The 16,839-nt window shown below is 40.3% G+C and overlaps 2 protein-coding genes across 2 annotated transcripts in view; one reads left to right on the top strand and one right to left on the bottom strand.

Annotated features, from left to right (window-relative positions):
* Positions 1 to 1,909: 1,909 nt before the first annotated feature.
* Positions 1,910 to 6,714, top strand: olfml3a (olfactomedin-like 3a; the record flags this gene model as incomplete). Its single annotated transcript, XM_083895297.1, has 3 exons — positions 1,910 to 2,020; positions 4,570 to 4,870; positions 5,930 to 6,714. The coding sequence occupies 3 exons, from the start codon at positions 1,910 to 1,912 to the stop codon at positions 6,712 to 6,714; spliced, it is 1,197 nt and encodes a 398-aa protein (XP_083751423.1).
* A 5,964-nt stretch (positions 6,715 to 12,678) lies between these two features.
* Positions 12,679 to 16,839, bottom strand: part of syt6a (synaptotagmin VIa) — a gene marked incomplete at its 3' end in the record, with an annotated part of 73,853 nt that continues 69,692 nt past the window's right edge. The window contains exons 5-7 of the mRNA XM_083895376.1: positions 15,674 to 15,845; positions 13,971 to 14,121; positions 12,679 to 12,750 (exon numbers count right to left, since the gene is read on the bottom strand). Coding sequence (XP_083751502.1) covers positions 12,679 to 12,750; positions 13,971 to 14,121; positions 15,674 to 15,845 — 395 coding nt within the window. The remainder of the gene's footprint in view (positions 12,751 to 13,970; positions 14,122 to 15,673; positions 15,846 to 16,839) is intronic.

Genomic DNA, 16,839 nt, shown 5'->3' with positions numbered 1-16,839 from the left:
TGGTAAAATGGAGCAGCTTGTCCCCCATCCCCCCCCCCCCACTGTGTTGTTTAAACTCCACAGATTCCTTTTATTATTGTCCATGCAATTTGAAAGTTCCTTTAAGTCAAAACCGTACTGCTGTAATTGCAGTAACGGTAAACAAATCTTACATGCTTTTCGTTTTAAGAGGTTGGTAAACATTAGTTTTAAATCACAGTTCAAAGGGAAAGACATTCGATTTCTTGTTTCACACGTCAACATTCATTCTATCTTGCATCTACATTGTTTGACTGCTAATATCAAGATTGTCAGATGGAGCTTAAACTGTCCCCAAAATGAAGTGTTTTTTTTTATACCCACGGTGTCGAAGCCAGCAGGTGGTTGCTCGTGTAGGGCAGCAGAGGCAATGACCACACAGGGAGAGAAGGGAAATCTGTGCAGCTTGAGCAGATAGAGGATTGTGGAGTATGTGAGGTGTGTCGCATGAGTGTAGCAGAGCTGGTTAGAGTTAACTCTCTGAACTAGATTGCAAGCATCGCTCTTCATTTTACCCATAGCTCGTCCTTAGTGGGGCACGTGTGTGTCTGAGCCAAATATCATTGGAACCTATTCAACTATTGTTGAGATACTTCAGACCAACAGACATGTTCTCACTTAGATGTTCCTGTATGCTTTTAGATTATTTATGAACATTACGTGTATTATTATTATTTACGCCTGTCTATTGTGTATTATGTTGGTTTTAGCGCTGTTGGTCTTAGTTGCAAATCAATGTTGTTGATTATTGTTGATGTTGTATACCAATGGGAGCATACAATTATTATTCGCAGCATAATTTGTATGCTGAAAAATACTACCAGACCTGACTGAGGGAACATTTGTGTATATACAGTGGCAGGGTTTGGCAAGAAATATTTATCCCGTCAAACTACTGAGTGACCAGGTTTTTGAGCACTAATATTTACTTCTGAAAAGTTTTGTGGGTGCTTTTTTAAAAAGAGTCAAACTACAACCTGTTTGCACCCGTCTTGCTTTACTCTCGCAATGTTACGGAGCAAATGTTTTAGTAATACATGTATTTTACTGCCGTTATGGCAGCACCTAATATTATTTTGAATGGGTAATTCAGAGATTTTAAAGAAACGCATAATAAATGTATCACAACTTTGTTTTAAGTTTAATGTTATTTGAAACATATTCATGTGAATCTTGAGTAAAACCTGAGGTTTTTGGGTCCAGACCCACTCTCTATATCTGTCTTATATTCTACTTTGAATAGGACGTTGTAATTGTAGAAAAACTTTTTGGGATGCCTTTTTTGTTGTGCATCAGCGGCAATCGTTGTCAATGTGCCACTGCCCCAGTTCAGTAGCATGGGTAATGAAACATATCATTTGTAAGACGTACTACTGTATGCAATTACTGCTGCTCATTCTATATCAGTGTACACACAAACAAGGGTAGAGCGTGTTTGAATAATTATTGAATTTGTAATTTTTGAATGTTGGAGACAGAAATGCTGAGCAAATGTGTCCTCTCATAAAAGTCTTTAATATTTGATTTATGCCATAATGTCTGCTAACACGACTGAAGCAGTGTGTACCAAAACGTTCACCAAACCTACACGGAGACTTTGGGGAGTGCATTCATTCATTTTTTTCTAGAAAGCAAGTGGCAAGAGGTTTGAGGCTCCTCCCTGAGAGTTTGTGAAAACATTCCAGCAAACTGAGAGCAGTCAAAGAATTGGAAACTCTGGGCGGCCGCTTACTCCTCGATCCCCCTCACCTCTTTGCACCTAGTTGCACTGTATACCAGTGTTTGTAGGTTGTGTAAAGTGTTGGGTACAATACGGCTGGAGGGTCCTCTGGAGAGTTCTCTAAATTCTGGATAGACAAAGAAACTCTGCTGTTGCATTAATCAGCTCACAATGAAGCTGGTGTTAGTCCTCCTTGTTTCCACAGCCGTGACCTGCACGGAAGCCCAGTATTATTACCAGGGCCTGATGGATTATCTGGAGAACAGGTTATTAGCTATTGAGGTAAGAAGAAACCTTCCTTTAAATGACTATCTGATCAGTATACTGCCTTTCCCATGCATCACACATCTCTCTGATCTAGCTAATTAGAAATGCAAGTTGATGCTTTTGAGTTTGTGGTTGCTGCCGCCTCCTCCTTTGATTTGAATTTAATTTCTTAACTAATCCAGTCAAATTAATGCAATATGTGTTCAGCTCATCAACTCCACAGAGGCCTGTGGCAGAATACCAGCTGGTGCATGCAGAGCTCTCCTCCTCATGCAACATGCAACTTCTGTTCAACAACATTGTAATTTCTTCAGCATGTAAGACAGTGGCACACTAGTAATGAGTACAAGCTTAACCTTTGCTGCCTTGGCATCAAACATCCTGAAAGACTAATAGGAAGGTGCTTTTTTTTTTGCAAAGGTAGAACAAATCTGTATCACTGCTAAATGCCTTAGGGAAAGTGTTCAGTATTGTGTGTTGGGAAAAAAAGAAGCAAAGCAGTACAAAGCAGTGTGTGTTTCACGACAAGACAGCACGCTCATTTTTTAATGTTGGCTTAAGGTGAATGCGTTAGGAAAAGCAAGGAGATTACATGTTTGGATGCCTCGGGGAGTAATTTAAGTGAACTCGAATTTAAGTACACGACAGCTTCAGTCTTAATTTTCTTTTCCATCAACAGTGTGTGGCTCTGATGCAAAAATGACAATCATAAAACTGTAATTTGCATGAAATTAAGTATCTATTTACAGCTAAGCTTTGCTCACTTTGCCCCCCTGTGGCTCCCCTCCAGTTTGTATTTCAATATGCTGGCTCAACTTCAGCTCTGATATGAACACAGCAATTCATCAGCGAGTTCTTATTGAACTCTTATTTCCATTTGACCAGAGGCCTAAACCAAGCAAAGGGGAGAAAATGAAATGGAGGCAGATGAGACGGTGAAGCAGCCGTCAGTTATTACATCTGCCGCTGAATGATTCACCCTTCACTCCGACTGTGTCGGTCGTAGCACTGGGAAACGCAGCACTGTTTGCCGTTTGGTGAAGATGCTTTGATTGAAACAGGCATATTTATTTTCATGTGAAAAATTGTGGTCGGCAACAAAAAAAACAGCAGCTTTTTACATCTGAGGCTGAGCCAAGGCACAAAGGTGCTTTCAGGTAAAAATGCAAACGTTTGCATACTGACATCCTCTTAATGACAGTGCTAGCAGGTTGATATTTAGTGCACGTAATGATGCAGTGATGCCAACTTTGGCATAATGGGAAGGAAAAAAAAGATACTCATTTACTCCAAGTTTGGAAAGTTATCCCACAGTGGTTACATCAGATAAACAGGCTAGATTACCTTGTTTTGATAGTGACATATATAGCATTTATTTACGAAGTACAACAAAATACTTTGGATAACCCTTTTAAGGCACAGTGCACAATAATGCAAGGAGTCCTGCATTGCTGTATATGTGGTTGCAATGATAAATGAATGACATAATATGCTGTAAATGGAGTATAGAACACCAGGGGAAAAAAAAAACTTTCAATGTCCCATCTTCCACCTCACAGTAATGGAAGCAGTGTTGTTATTTCTTGAATTCTAGTTGGAGGATACATTTCATGTTTCTACTTCATTGTTCATCATTATGTTGTATACAATATAATGCAGTACAACAGCAAATTGTAGAACATGTGTAAGGTATGTTTTGTCAATATAAGCCCTCCATGTAAAGCTCCTGAAATCAGTTTCTTGACATAATCCTTATTTGCTCACTGTGGTTGATCACATATTGAAAGTGTGTCAACATGCATTTCCCGCTATGAACGTTGTCACATATGTCACACTATAGTTTAATAGTGCAGTCATTCTTTTGTTGGTTGGATCATTTCCCCAAATTCAATGTTTACACGTCGAAGTTGCTTGTTAAAAGAGATCATTTTCTGGAGCATTTTTTTTTATTGTATTACTTAAAATCCTCTTCACATCCTGATTGTAACCAATGAATTAATGCACAAAAATGAAAAATGTCGGTCACCAGTGGAACAACGGGCCTGTAAAAACACCGACCAATCATAATGAATTGCCCTCAAGAAATTAATTGGATCGTGATGCATCAATCAAACTGCCATCTGCTGAGAGGACAATGGCAGAGCTAATGCTAGCTTGCTAAATCTAATGAGGTGCAGCAAAGTTATGGCAGAAAAGGTGCCACAACAACAACAACAGGTGTTGTTCGCAAAAGAAAGACGTTTTGGGGGAAAGGTAGATTAACTTTGTGGTCTTTTGAGAGTATTTGTTGTTTTTTGACCAGAGTATCCCCCAAAAAAAAATTGCATCACTGAAAAGTATCGAAAGTTACCGATGCTGCGCAGTTCTTGTGAATCTGTGTTTGTTGCGAGTTCCAGTTTCTCTGGAGGTGCAGCTTCGGAGGTAAGTCTGAAGAAAGAGGCTTGGCAAAAATATAGCCTGCTCAAACAGTTTTTCCAGGATCTGCAACCGTATCTCTGCTGCTCATTAGGGAAATGACATCTTCCTGGTGATGGGACTTGATTTGTTCCCCTTCTGTCTTGTAGGACCGCATGCAGTTTTGGCATGAAGAATCTCGTCGCTACCACACAGAGCTCAAAGATTTCAAAAAGTTAACCACTGAGACCATGGATGGGCTGAGGACCGAGCACAGCGTGCTGTTCAAGGATCTGGAAGGAGCTGCACTTCAGATGGACCGGGTGGAGCGAGAGATGGACAACGTGGAGACCCAGACTTCACCTCGGGCCTGTGTGAATAGGGCAGACAAGGTGGTGGAGCAGGGAGTCTGGGGGCTGGAGGAGGAAGAAGGGGAGGAAGACTGGGAGGAGCTGCCGTCCAAAGTGTCTGGTGAGTTGTAGCGAAATAAAAACACACTTTAGCCAAATTTCCCCCCTGCAGAGTAGCTGCTTTCGATCTTTTTTTCTTGTTTTCAATCGTGATGACACAGGAGTGGAGTTACATTTATCATAACACATCTGCACCAACGCTTTCCCCGAGTCGCTGTCTTGGAAAGGCCATGCCACTGGAAAATATGAAACAATCACAGAGTTGTTACAAGTCATCTCATGAAGTCGGTCATGTTTTCCAGGAGACAGAGCTACGCCACAGGTTTTGATGTTTGAGCATTTCGTCTTCATGAGCTCACATCCAAATGCATGGTGCTACAGACAACACTGGTGTAAAACAAGCACAATGAGCCACAATTACTCAGGAAATACAAAAAAAAAAAACGGTTTCAGCATGATGTGAAATGTTGTGAATTTTGATTCCATGTTTTACCAAATTCCTCAGGTACCATACATTCAATAATGCAGTAAAAGCCAAACCTTTGTTCAGAATTATAATAATTAAGGTGCATTTCTGTCATTCAGATTTGGATGATAGTAGATAATGATGATCCAGGAAAAAAAAAAGTTTCATTTACTTTTTTCTGGGTCAGACCTCCTGTGAAATCTGGAGCTCTGACTCTGCAGAGGAAAGGAAACTGCCCTGAGGTCGTCTGCGTTGTACTCCCAAGCTCATGTTCGCACGAGTGAGATTTGAACACAGTGAATCATTGTGAAAGCCTAATTTGTGACCCAAAATACTCTGTACTGCACTGCGTTGCACAGACACATCTTCAGATGTTTGAGCATCACAATAATTTTGCCCTGGGACACATCAGGGACGTGAGCCTTTGTTTGTGTATTTTAGTGACAGCGCGTTATTAGTCTTACCTCTCTTACAGAGAGCATCTTTATTCTGTCCGTGTGCTGCACTCCTGTTTCCTCTATTTATGAGTTGTGTGTCCAACTTCTCCCCCAAGGGCTTGAATTTGCTTTAATTTGAAAAGCCATATATTGACTGCTGCAGGCTGCTTAAAGTTTGCTGCTTAAAGTGTGTGTGTGTCCCCTGTTTTTTCTGCAGACTGTGTTGAAATAATCTCTGGCATCAGATCAGTGAAGATCCTAAAAAGACTTGGCAGTCCCAAGGGGATGTGGACCAGAGACCCCAGGTCGTCCAGAGTATATGTCTTTAACGGGACATCAGGAGATGTTTTCTATCAATTTGACTCTGTGCAGGACTTTTCACGCTCTTCGGGAGTTGGGAGCAGCAAACAGATCCAGCTGCCCTATTCGTGGAGTGGTCCTGGCAGTGCTGTTTATAACGGCTGTTTGTACTTTTTAAAACAGGAGGCTGGTGCAGACATGCAGGTGGTCAAATACGACCTGCTTAGTGGCTCAGTGACGGATACTGCCATGTTCCCTGTGGACAGCCATGCTACCGTTTACAACCTCAACCCTGAGATTGTTGCAGACCTGGCGGTAGACGATGAGGGCCTCTGGCTGCTGTATGCCAATAGTGACAGTGAGCCTAACATCAACCTTGCAAAAATGGACCCTGCCACACTTGATATAGAGGAAATATGGGACACCAGGTGCCCAAGGGAACATGCAGAGGCGGCTTTTGTGGTCTGCGGCACTGTCTATGTTGTTTACAACACGCGCCTGGCCAGCCGGTCACGGGTTCAGTGTGTGTTTGATGTCAACGACATGGTGATCAGCGAGGAGGCTCCGCTTCTCTACTTCCCTAGAAGGTACGGAGCCCATGCCAGTCTGAAATACAATCCCGAGGAAAAACAGCTCTACGGCTGGGACGATGGCTACCAAATCATTTACAGACTGACCACGAAGAGGAAACTCCTGGTTTGACAGCAGGGAAGTGGTGTCGTGTTTTCAAATCAAAGGTAAACTTGTACATGTGATCCGCCCTCCCATGATTTAGTCCCTTGCATTGAATTATGGGACTTCCACTTTCACTGAAGAAGCATCTGCAGAAGTGAATATAAAGCATGTCTAACTTAGCTGGCTGCAGATCGTGAACAGGATATTGTTGTCAATCAAACACTGGGCATAAATAAGTCAAACTTTTACTTAAAACAGCATGATGTGATCATATCTCCTTTTTACTGTTGGATCAGAGGTTTTCAAACCATGTTACCTTTACATTAATGTGCCAGTCAATGGTATTTTGTATCTATTTATACTTTTCAGATAAACAAAGTTCTGCTCTACCTTATTTAAAGTGGGCTTGAATTTCTTCCAATGCAAGTGATCATCAGGGATGAGGAAGTGTCAGTAAAGTAACTAAAATGCTATTGTTTAATTACTTACATGTTCTGAACTTTTGTATGCAGGGCCCGAGCACTCACTCTGTGATGCGAGGAACAATTCCCCAAAGGATCAAATTTTTGAGGCTATTAATGTTTGTGAAAACAAACTCTAATTGTCACGCAACATTTTATAAAATATTTATAAGTGATGCAAAATGGCTCGGTACAAAGCCAAAACTGAGTTGCACCAAATTTCACGAAACTTGTTGGGAACATGTCACAGCCCAAGGCAAACAAAACAGTCTATTGGGTTGCAATTGCAATGACCTCGATTAAACAGAAAGTCGGCCATTTTGAATTTGGCATGTTTCGTCAATGAACAAAGTCTTTTGAGAATGTTAATCATACCGAACATAAAAACTGTGTCAATCTGTAATAGACGCATCAATGTTGAAAAGCTCTCAAATGATCTTGCAGATTCTAAAGGGCGTGGCCACGGTAACCATTGGAATTTTTGGTCAATTTCAACCATTAGTCTCAAAACAGGAAGAGACTTGTAACTTCTCCGTACATTAACACATTGACTCGGAACTTCATATTTGACACAGGAGACGGATGCTGAACATGTTCACGAACATGAACTTGACCCAACAGGAAGTCAGGCATTTTGAATTTAGCCGCTGTTTGGCAACAGAACAAGAAGTGACCTGCAACTTTGCCATACATTGACTGATCCGCTCGAAACTTCATACGTGGGACCAGAGACCGACCCTGAACACGTCTACAAAATTGACCTTGACCTGACAGGTACAATATGTGCAAGCTATGACCTTGCAACAGGATGTTGGCCACCTGTACCTTTAACTTTGCTGTATCTGCTTGGAACATCAGCACATCAAAACTGAGTCAAGAGTAAAGTGCCACCTGCTGGCAGTGTGGAACCTTGCCTTGTGCATTTTAAGAGACTTTAGGTACCTTTGGGATGCCTACATTGAACCACTGAAGTGGTGTCCAACCATGGTGTCAGATCGTAAGGTCTTTCAAAATGATTCCAACAGACTTGTCAATGCTGTGGATGAATGTAATCAGCTGTAATGCCTCTCTTTTGTTACGCCCAGTGCAACTCGACAGAACTCATGTAGACACTGGCTCAGTGAAAGTAAGTCCCACTAATTATTGATGCAAGCTACTATAGTCAGGCTGCAGTAATTGGGTGAATACAAAGATCTTTGTCACCACTTTTAGACTGTATTTACCTAGTATGTTTTATATGGATCACAGATAACGTACACATTTAAAAAACAAAAACAACTGTATGTATAAATGTACCTTTTTGAGATAATTATTGATGCATTTTACATATTTTGATTGTGTAAAATACCAGACAAACCAATATAAATGCCATGAAAATTCCATTCAGTATATTAGAGTGTTATGTGTACTCTCCTCATTTAATCCATGTATTGACTCAATAGTAATCTTGTTGCACTCGTCTGCCACCTCTCCCTGCTTGTTAAGCCACTGGCTGTGTGTTGTTATTATTATGTGGTGTGTTTATTGCAAAAGTAACAACGCTGAAGCCATTTTGCATAAGTCTTTTAATCAAAGGAAAGAGAACTGGTAACACATCACACCCCATGGGAGAAAATAGAACAAGCTATTTTCTGATGTTGATTATCAGACTTGTTGGAACAGAAGGAGGACAATTTGTGGCTGTGTGAAATTTAGGGTTTACTTTATTACACACTGGGTCACTCGTCGCGAGTCCTGAAAATGAATGAATGGATGAATTCATGATAGACTTTCGTCTGCGCTACCAACTGTAGGCGTCAGTCACCAGCACATTTTCTCAAACATTTCTGTACTTACAAATACAAAATGCTCGATTTTAAAAAAATTGGAAATTCAGTGCTATCATAACAGTTAGAAGGGATACAAGATCATAACAAGAAACGGTACAATAGTAGGCAAAGCTAGAGGAATTGAGACGGTCCATAAACTGAGGCAATTGATTTAACAGGTTTCATCTACTATGGAAACACACCACATTATCAGAGAAATATATGACCATCATAAAGCACATGTTTTCCAACAAAAAGGAACAGAAAGTACTTAAGTATTCAACCACGTTTCAAATTTCACACTCAAATAAGGTATTATGAATCTATGGATAATGCCACTAGTCTAGAGAGGAAATATACCGTGACAATGACGGCGTGAATGAGAGCAAGTTTCAAAGTGTCACATCTGTGGGGGGGGGGGGGGGGGGGGGGGGGGGGGGGAGGTGTTGATGTCGTGATGGATTACGCCGAGCACAAACAATAATGAACTGACTCATTCTCGCTATAACAAGCGCCAATTAGAGAAATGCCACTGCTCTGTAGATGCTGACCTGTCCACCCATCCGCTGCCCCCGCCTTGTCGTCTCAGCTTTGCACCCACACGGCGGCAATAAACAGCTCGCTCTGGGTGAACTTATGGAGGAAATGACTAAAACAGACCCTGCTAGGTCTGCTGTATGCATCTGCTCTCGTCTTGGTGTCTGGCCAATGATGATATAGTGCGTTCACTGTACTGCACTGTTCTCCGGCTGCAGACACTTTGTAGGATTGTAGCAATGCTCGTCCTCGGTTTCTGAATTAGGCACCGGCAATCTGAACAAGTCAATGCCAGCAGTAACGAACGCTGCTACATATCTGATTTAAATTATCAGCAGCTTATCGGCAGCTGCTGAAATAAAACTAAACCAAATTCTATTCCAGAAATTACTCTCATTTCATTCCCAGCTTGCTTTTTTTTCTCTTCCCCCATCTGTGCCACTTGTGTGCTGTGCTTTATGTTTCTGTATTTTGTTTTTATCGTCCTGAGGGAAATTTGTCTTATGCTATTTGTATTTCTGGTGCATTTATCCATTTGGTTGAAGCCACTCATTGGGACTTATTTATTTCCTACTTGTTTTCTACTTGCTTGCACTGCATTAAGCGTTAAGGGCCACTGTAAATTAGGGAGATTCCAACCGTGTTGGATTTCAATTTGCAATAAGAAACAAAGTGGAAATGCTGTAAAAATCAGAACATTGTGGAACAATTTCATTTTTCAGTGAGGAGGTTGTTGTATTGACAAATCGAAACATGACATGTGGAACCTGACATAATGAACATGACTTACAGTAAACATGCAAGGCTGCACAGTGGGCTTCTCAGTGGAGTGCCAAACCAAAAATAATCTGCAAATACTGTATATTCCAAAAAATGTGAATGGTATCGCATCCAAATTTGGCAGTTGGGACAAAGTACTCACATTTTTCTACTACTATTTATTGGCTCACATTGTACCATTTTTTTTATTTTTGGAATATACTTCGAAATCAACATGGAGATCACAAATGCAGGGCGACAACATCGTAACATAAATTGACACATTCACCTGTGGTCTTTTATCACTCAGACTTCATACAACAGAGGTGGTAAATAAACGTACGATGGATGGTATTTGGAGATATCACGAGTAACAAAACGACAACAAAACGATTACAAAATAACGACTGAGTTTGAAATCTTGTCCTTTTAACAATAAAATTTACTAGACGTAGATATAGCGTGTGCCAGATGTGTTACACGAGCGCAAGTCTGCGTATGAGCTGCGGTGTACAGGCAAAGCTTCATTCGTTATAATTAATTAATTAATAAATAAATACATAAATGAATGAAAAACATACCAAGATTCATCAGCCACATCCCAGCCGTGTGATTGTTTTTTTCTTCTTCTTTTCTGTGGTAAAATCATCATCAAATAAGTTTGACATAATGATGCGTTTTTCCATCTCAAAAGACATTAGTCTATTGTTTCTCCTGCATTAGCCCTCACCAAGTCCCACAAAGTAACTCTTAATGCACTTTACAGTCATCAGCTACAGCGTTGATCATGTTGCCTGACAAATAACTACAGAATTCATAAAACCGTAAAGATGTTTTCTTATGATCTGACATTTTTCATCTGTGGGATATTTAATATTTCAAATATCTATAGATGTATAGATATCTATATTGTATGCAAACATAACTTAATTAACTTGTACCCCCTGAATCAGTTATACAACAGTAATCCAGGTCTTATTCCAATGTATCATAATACAGGAGCCATATAGTAATTCCGCTAATGCCAAGAAAAGTCATGTAACAGCAGTGCTGCAGGCTTTTTCTCACCATAACAAGTATGAATGGCATATTTACGTACACATGATCCCTGTATAACGGTATGATTAATGGCAGGATACATATCAAGAAAGTTGCATGTGTCTAAGTCGATGATTTTCTCAGTCATTACCCCCAACAAGGCTAGATATTATTTTCTTTTCTTATTTTTTTTTAATCTATACCCATCATCATATCTTTTCTGTTTGGACAAAATTAAATTCACATACAGTAAAAGGCAGACGACTACATGAACCTACACACAGCCACCAAAAACCTGGAGTCTTCAAAGTGTGTTCTTCTGAAGGAAAACATGAGTGTTTATGACTTTGCATTTTGAAAGTAAGGTAAATGTGCGTAAAGTGTGCTCACAATTTCCCTCTAACCTCTATCGAATAAACTTTTTTTTTTTATCGTTTACAAATGCATCTTACCTTTTTTTTGGCGTCGTTTACTATCACGCATTTGTGCCTTTAACGGGGCAGTTTATCCATCTATTCGTTGTGCTGAGAATTGAGATTGAAACCGCTAATGACGCCGCAGACGCAGTGATCCTGCTGTTCCCTCCCGCTTCATCGTTACGTTAAACTCTTTGCCACAGGTGCTCGTGAAACCTCTTTAAGCTTCAAAATTGTCAAGATGACAATTTTTTATTTCCAGCCTGATCCTCAATAACACAGAAACTCGGTTAGTTTCCTCCAGTCATTGAAAAACCTGGAAGTATATCGAGCTCAGCTGGAGCCTTAAAATTCATTTCAGCTTTGTTATTCTCAAACAATGACTGATGGAGCGTTTTTTTTAACATCTAATAGTTCCAAAATGCCACAGTATTGTTCAGTGTTGTTTTATATGAACACACCGCTGTAAAATTCAATGAGAGCTGCAGATTTCTTCAGATTCTCTTCTTCAAACACGTCCTCCACTTCCCCACGTGAAACTTCTGCAGCTTTCAGTTATTTTTTCCCCCCACCACATCAAAGAGTCTCTGTAGCACACAGCTGCAGTCTCCTGTCAGGGAAAAGAGATCTGTTTGCCTCGGCCTGGACAACCCAACATTAAATATTTGTCCAGCCGGTCTCCTCTGAGGACAACAAGGGGCGGCTCTGGATCATCATCATCACACTGCCCACATTTCAAATCAGAGAGCCTAAAACTGTTAACCTGAAAAGACGATGCGCTTCACACAACTAGCGGGACTGGTAGTGGTCCTTAGATTGGTTCTCTCAGGGCTAGACTTGAGGACGGGGAGGAAATAGAAAGATAGAGAGAGACAGTGGGGTTGTGTTTCTCCTCAATCAGACAGACAGGAAGTGGATCAGCAGGAGGGAGGAAAACCCCCTTCTGGGCTTCTGGGTCGCAGGTGGCTCTGCTCAGGGACTGGCAGGGGGCCGCGGTGAGGGGCAGGAGCCTTGGCTGTCAAAGCTGGCCGTCCTCGCCTTCCACTGCAGGACACAGAGGCACACGGCAATGATTCATAGGGCACACGCTGTTTATTTTTACAGCGCTGTCACCGTTGGGTCACAACATAGCTGAACAGAGGTAGAGCGTTGGTGTTCCGTCGTTACGAGAGCAATATTGATGGTTTTAGCGGTGACCAATTTATTTAACCGCTCTCGAGGAATAGAGAAAACGGATGCTTATTCCAAAAAAACAAAACATGTCATGACAAAAATAGATCTTTAATGAGAAAAACATGCGGGTGGTGTCGACCTATAAAAACACAAAATAATTGATATCACACATTCTCAACAGTTGTGTTTTGTATCATTACACTAATACTTTAAAGCGTGTTTATTGGATCATTATCCTTCCTTCCTTTCACCTCTAAGCTTTAAAACCACAATTTCAACATGCTTTGGAGATTGTAAACAGAAAACCAGATTGTTGCATCAGTTCAGTAAAGCCCCACTAGGCCAAAATAAGCCTTGAGCTTCAGCCGATTGCTTTTTTTTTTTCACTCACTGATTTTAAGAGATAGATAAACCAAAATAAAAAATCCATTCATTCAAAAAAAAATACCTGGCCCAGAGTGAGGCTGGGCAATAATTTTTATTATTCCTATGAATGTTATGCCTCAGATGTGTAAAATGTTTCTTGTTTTTTTTAACAAGTGTTTGTTTTCTTTCCATTAAGACGTTTGGTAACACTTTAGATTAGTGAACACATATTCACCGTTAACTAGGTGCTTACTAACATGTATAAGTAGCATACTAGCCCTTTATAATCATTAAGCACATATTATTCTACATAACCTTATTCCACCTGTATTACAAAATGAATTAAGATTTTTTCTACATAAGGTGTTAAGTGCTTAATATTTACTCATAAAGGGCTAGTATGCGACTTATATGCACGTTAGTAAGCACCGAGTTAATGGTGAATATGCGTTCCCTAATCTAAAGTGTCACCAGATGTTTTTTTTTTTGTTTTTTTTTAAATCACAGTTTTGTCTTTGTCAGATTTTTGATTTTCTGACATGTATCATGATTATTGTCGAATTCGTCTGCTTTGACGACACATTGTTGTACTCATGTTTTCCGCCATTATCGTTAAGCCCTACATCCTGACTCATGTAACATGTAAAAACCATCACTTCCTTGTCACAAAATCATGCAAATAGGTATAAAAAATCCCTTGTGATGACTCAAGGTCTCAAACCCACCTCCTTCTCAGATTTCTTAGACTCCAGCAGGGGGTGCCAGTGTGCAATGGGCTTACGTGGATACGCCAGCATCTCGTTCCAGTGATCCCTGCCAAGTCCGTCAGCATGGCATCCAACCCTCATCACGCCAATGATCTCATTATGACCTACCCTGTGGGGACAAATGCACCAAAGACAATACGTATATAAATACATCAGATTTAACCTGACGTGACATCCCATACATCACGTTGTTGTTGTGTAGTGGCATGAAGAACATTCTGTAACGGGGAGGAGACACAGATCCGAGTCTGGATGTCCTCTTGATTGATGTGGTGAATCTACTGCTGACTTTTTCCCTGTGACACTCGAATTGACTCATCTCTGGACAACAAAGCAGATCTGTGTCCTATTAACAATGTCTGAAGTAGACTACGTAGAAAATCCCAATATTATTTGTTTAAACTGATTTAATCTTCACCATAAGAGAAGAGAAACTAGGTTTCTAGTCTAGGGAGGGGCCACCTTTTTTTTTTTTTTTTAACAGAACACAGTTTAGTCTGACCTTTCAAGTCTGACCTTTAACATGCGTGTTCACTTTCTGTTTGCTCTCTACACTGCAGCCACTTTTTTTTCCCTCTCCTGTTACTGCTTTATGTCTCGTAATAAAAAGGTAGAAAATTAAAGTCGCTCTAATTTGAGCACCAGGAGTAATTTCAATCCTGTAAAATTTGAGATTAATTTCCCGCAACTTTTACATGATCCTCAAGACTTTGTGCTTCTAAATGCTGCTTAAAACACCTTGTTAAAGAATGTGAAAATGGAACAAATATGTTTCTATTCACCTTTAGCTGTTACTGATTCTTTCATTGATCTGATAACCCATCTGTGACTGGCCACTAAATTGGTTCCAATGTATAAAAATCATGTATTACACTGATACTCATTCTGCAGAAAAGCTTTAACATCCAAGTCTTATGAAGTTTAACGTATTTTCGGATAAAGGAGGGAGAAGCTTTTATATTTTATGTATTGTGAACTCTAGGCTTCATTAGATTTCAACGACTACACTTAAAGTTGGGCTGCAACTAAAAAAATGTAGCGCTTATTCTACATTTTATCTGCTAATACTTTGTGTGCGTAACTACGGAAGAGTATTGTTTGTTTTTTTTAAAAGACGAAAAATAAATAAAACTGCATGAATTCTGAGAAAGTCAGAATTAAATTCTGTCTTTTCTCTGTGAAAAAAATCACACTATGAATTCTGACTTATTCGCAGAATTCTGACTTTTTCCTCAGAATTCTGACTTTTTTGCAGAATTCAAATTTTTATCTCAGAATTACACGTTTTCTCTCAGAATTCTGACTTTCTAGAATTTAAACTCAAAATTCTCTTTTTTCCTCAGAATTCCAACTTTTTCTAAGAATTCTGACTTTAATCCCACACTTCTCTCCCCCCTCATCTGATAATTCATGCTGTTTTACTTTTTTTTTTAATACTTTATTTAAAAAAATTTTTTTACATGGCCTTAATACCCTTCTGTAGTTGAGCACAAAAAGTATTAGCAGATTAAATGTAGCATAAGGCCCTAATGCTCCTCCGTACTTAACCATGTAATCTATTGATTGTTAAACCATGAAAACACTGCCTGTCAAACTGAAAGCCCATCACTCACAGCTGCCACTTTCTAAGACAAATGGTTTCATTTGTAGTTTGTACGTACAGATCGTAGTCCATGACCGAGATGTGCAGGCTGACGTGATCCATACTGTCCGGTGGGATGTCAAAGATGATGGCCTCATTGTAGGTTGGATTGAGCGTGTTCTTCTTTATACTCGTCTTCTTCTTTTTCAAACGTCTCCCGTCACATATGAGTGACACTTTGACGTAAGGATCTGATGAACGGAGGAAGAAAAGGTCACTCTCTTGTCACGTTTGGACATTCACCAGGTTCTTTTTCACGGCGTTTTAGGGGACTTGGAAGTGGGACAATCTCAAAACGGCGGTCTTGCGTTTTTCCGTGTAGACGGCAAATACGCTACTTTAGGAAAAAACGATGACTTCATATTCTCAGCTCTCTCTTGCGCATCTCTTGTCATTCATTGTCTCGTGTTTGGAGATTGTTGACAGTTTTACCAACTACTGTCAACGAAAACTAACTAACGTCAGTCTGAAAAGACACTAGATATCACAAGAACACGTCCTGTCTTTAGAGATGACAGAAGAGAGGACGACAAAACCTATTTTTACTTGAATAAACAAAGCGGATCAGCGACTGTTCCACACACAGATCTACAGCTCGCTCTCGTCTGTGAATCTGTGTGTGTGTGGTAAATGCAGTTAGGTGGATTTCACCCGTGTGGCAGAATTGTGTTTTCCTTCTCGTAAAAGTATTTATGACAAAGTCGGTAGATATGTCGCTAGTAAACAAACGAACGTTTTTGTTGTAACGTTACAGCGCAACTTACAGTCCTGGCGTATGTACTGCAGCGTTTTTGAGCCGCGCGAACGGAGATTATTTCTTGAAACGTTGTCGTCTTTACGGGGGGGGGGAACCTTTTTTCAAAACGGCAAAGAAAAAGATTGTTTACGTTCAGCGGCTTAGACGTCTGCCTGGGCGATAATTAGCACAACGATAAGGCCTCTGGTGTAATAAACGAAAATGTATGAACAACAGGGTTCAAAGATGTTTGTCAAGAGGGAGCGGCTAGATGTGTTAGTCTAAGTGTTTTGTTTTTACTTAAGCATGAGAGGAAGCCTGGTGTCTGTAATGTGCAATAAATGTGGATGAGTCGACGACGCCAAGTACGAGGGGGAAAAACAAAAGAAACAAGGCCTTCGATGGCATAAATAGCACGACTGTGAAAGCTTCCTGATGAATGCCGATTT

Source organism: Microchirus variegatus (assembly GCF_963457635.1).
Source record: "Microchirus variegatus genome assembly, chromosome: 9".
NCBI classification, from domain to species: domain Eukaryota; kingdom Metazoa; phylum Chordata; class Actinopteri; order Pleuronectiformes; family Soleidae; genus Microchirus; species Microchirus variegatus.
Note: the sequence above shows the minus strand (reverse complement) of the source record. Positions and strands in the feature narration are given on the sequence as shown.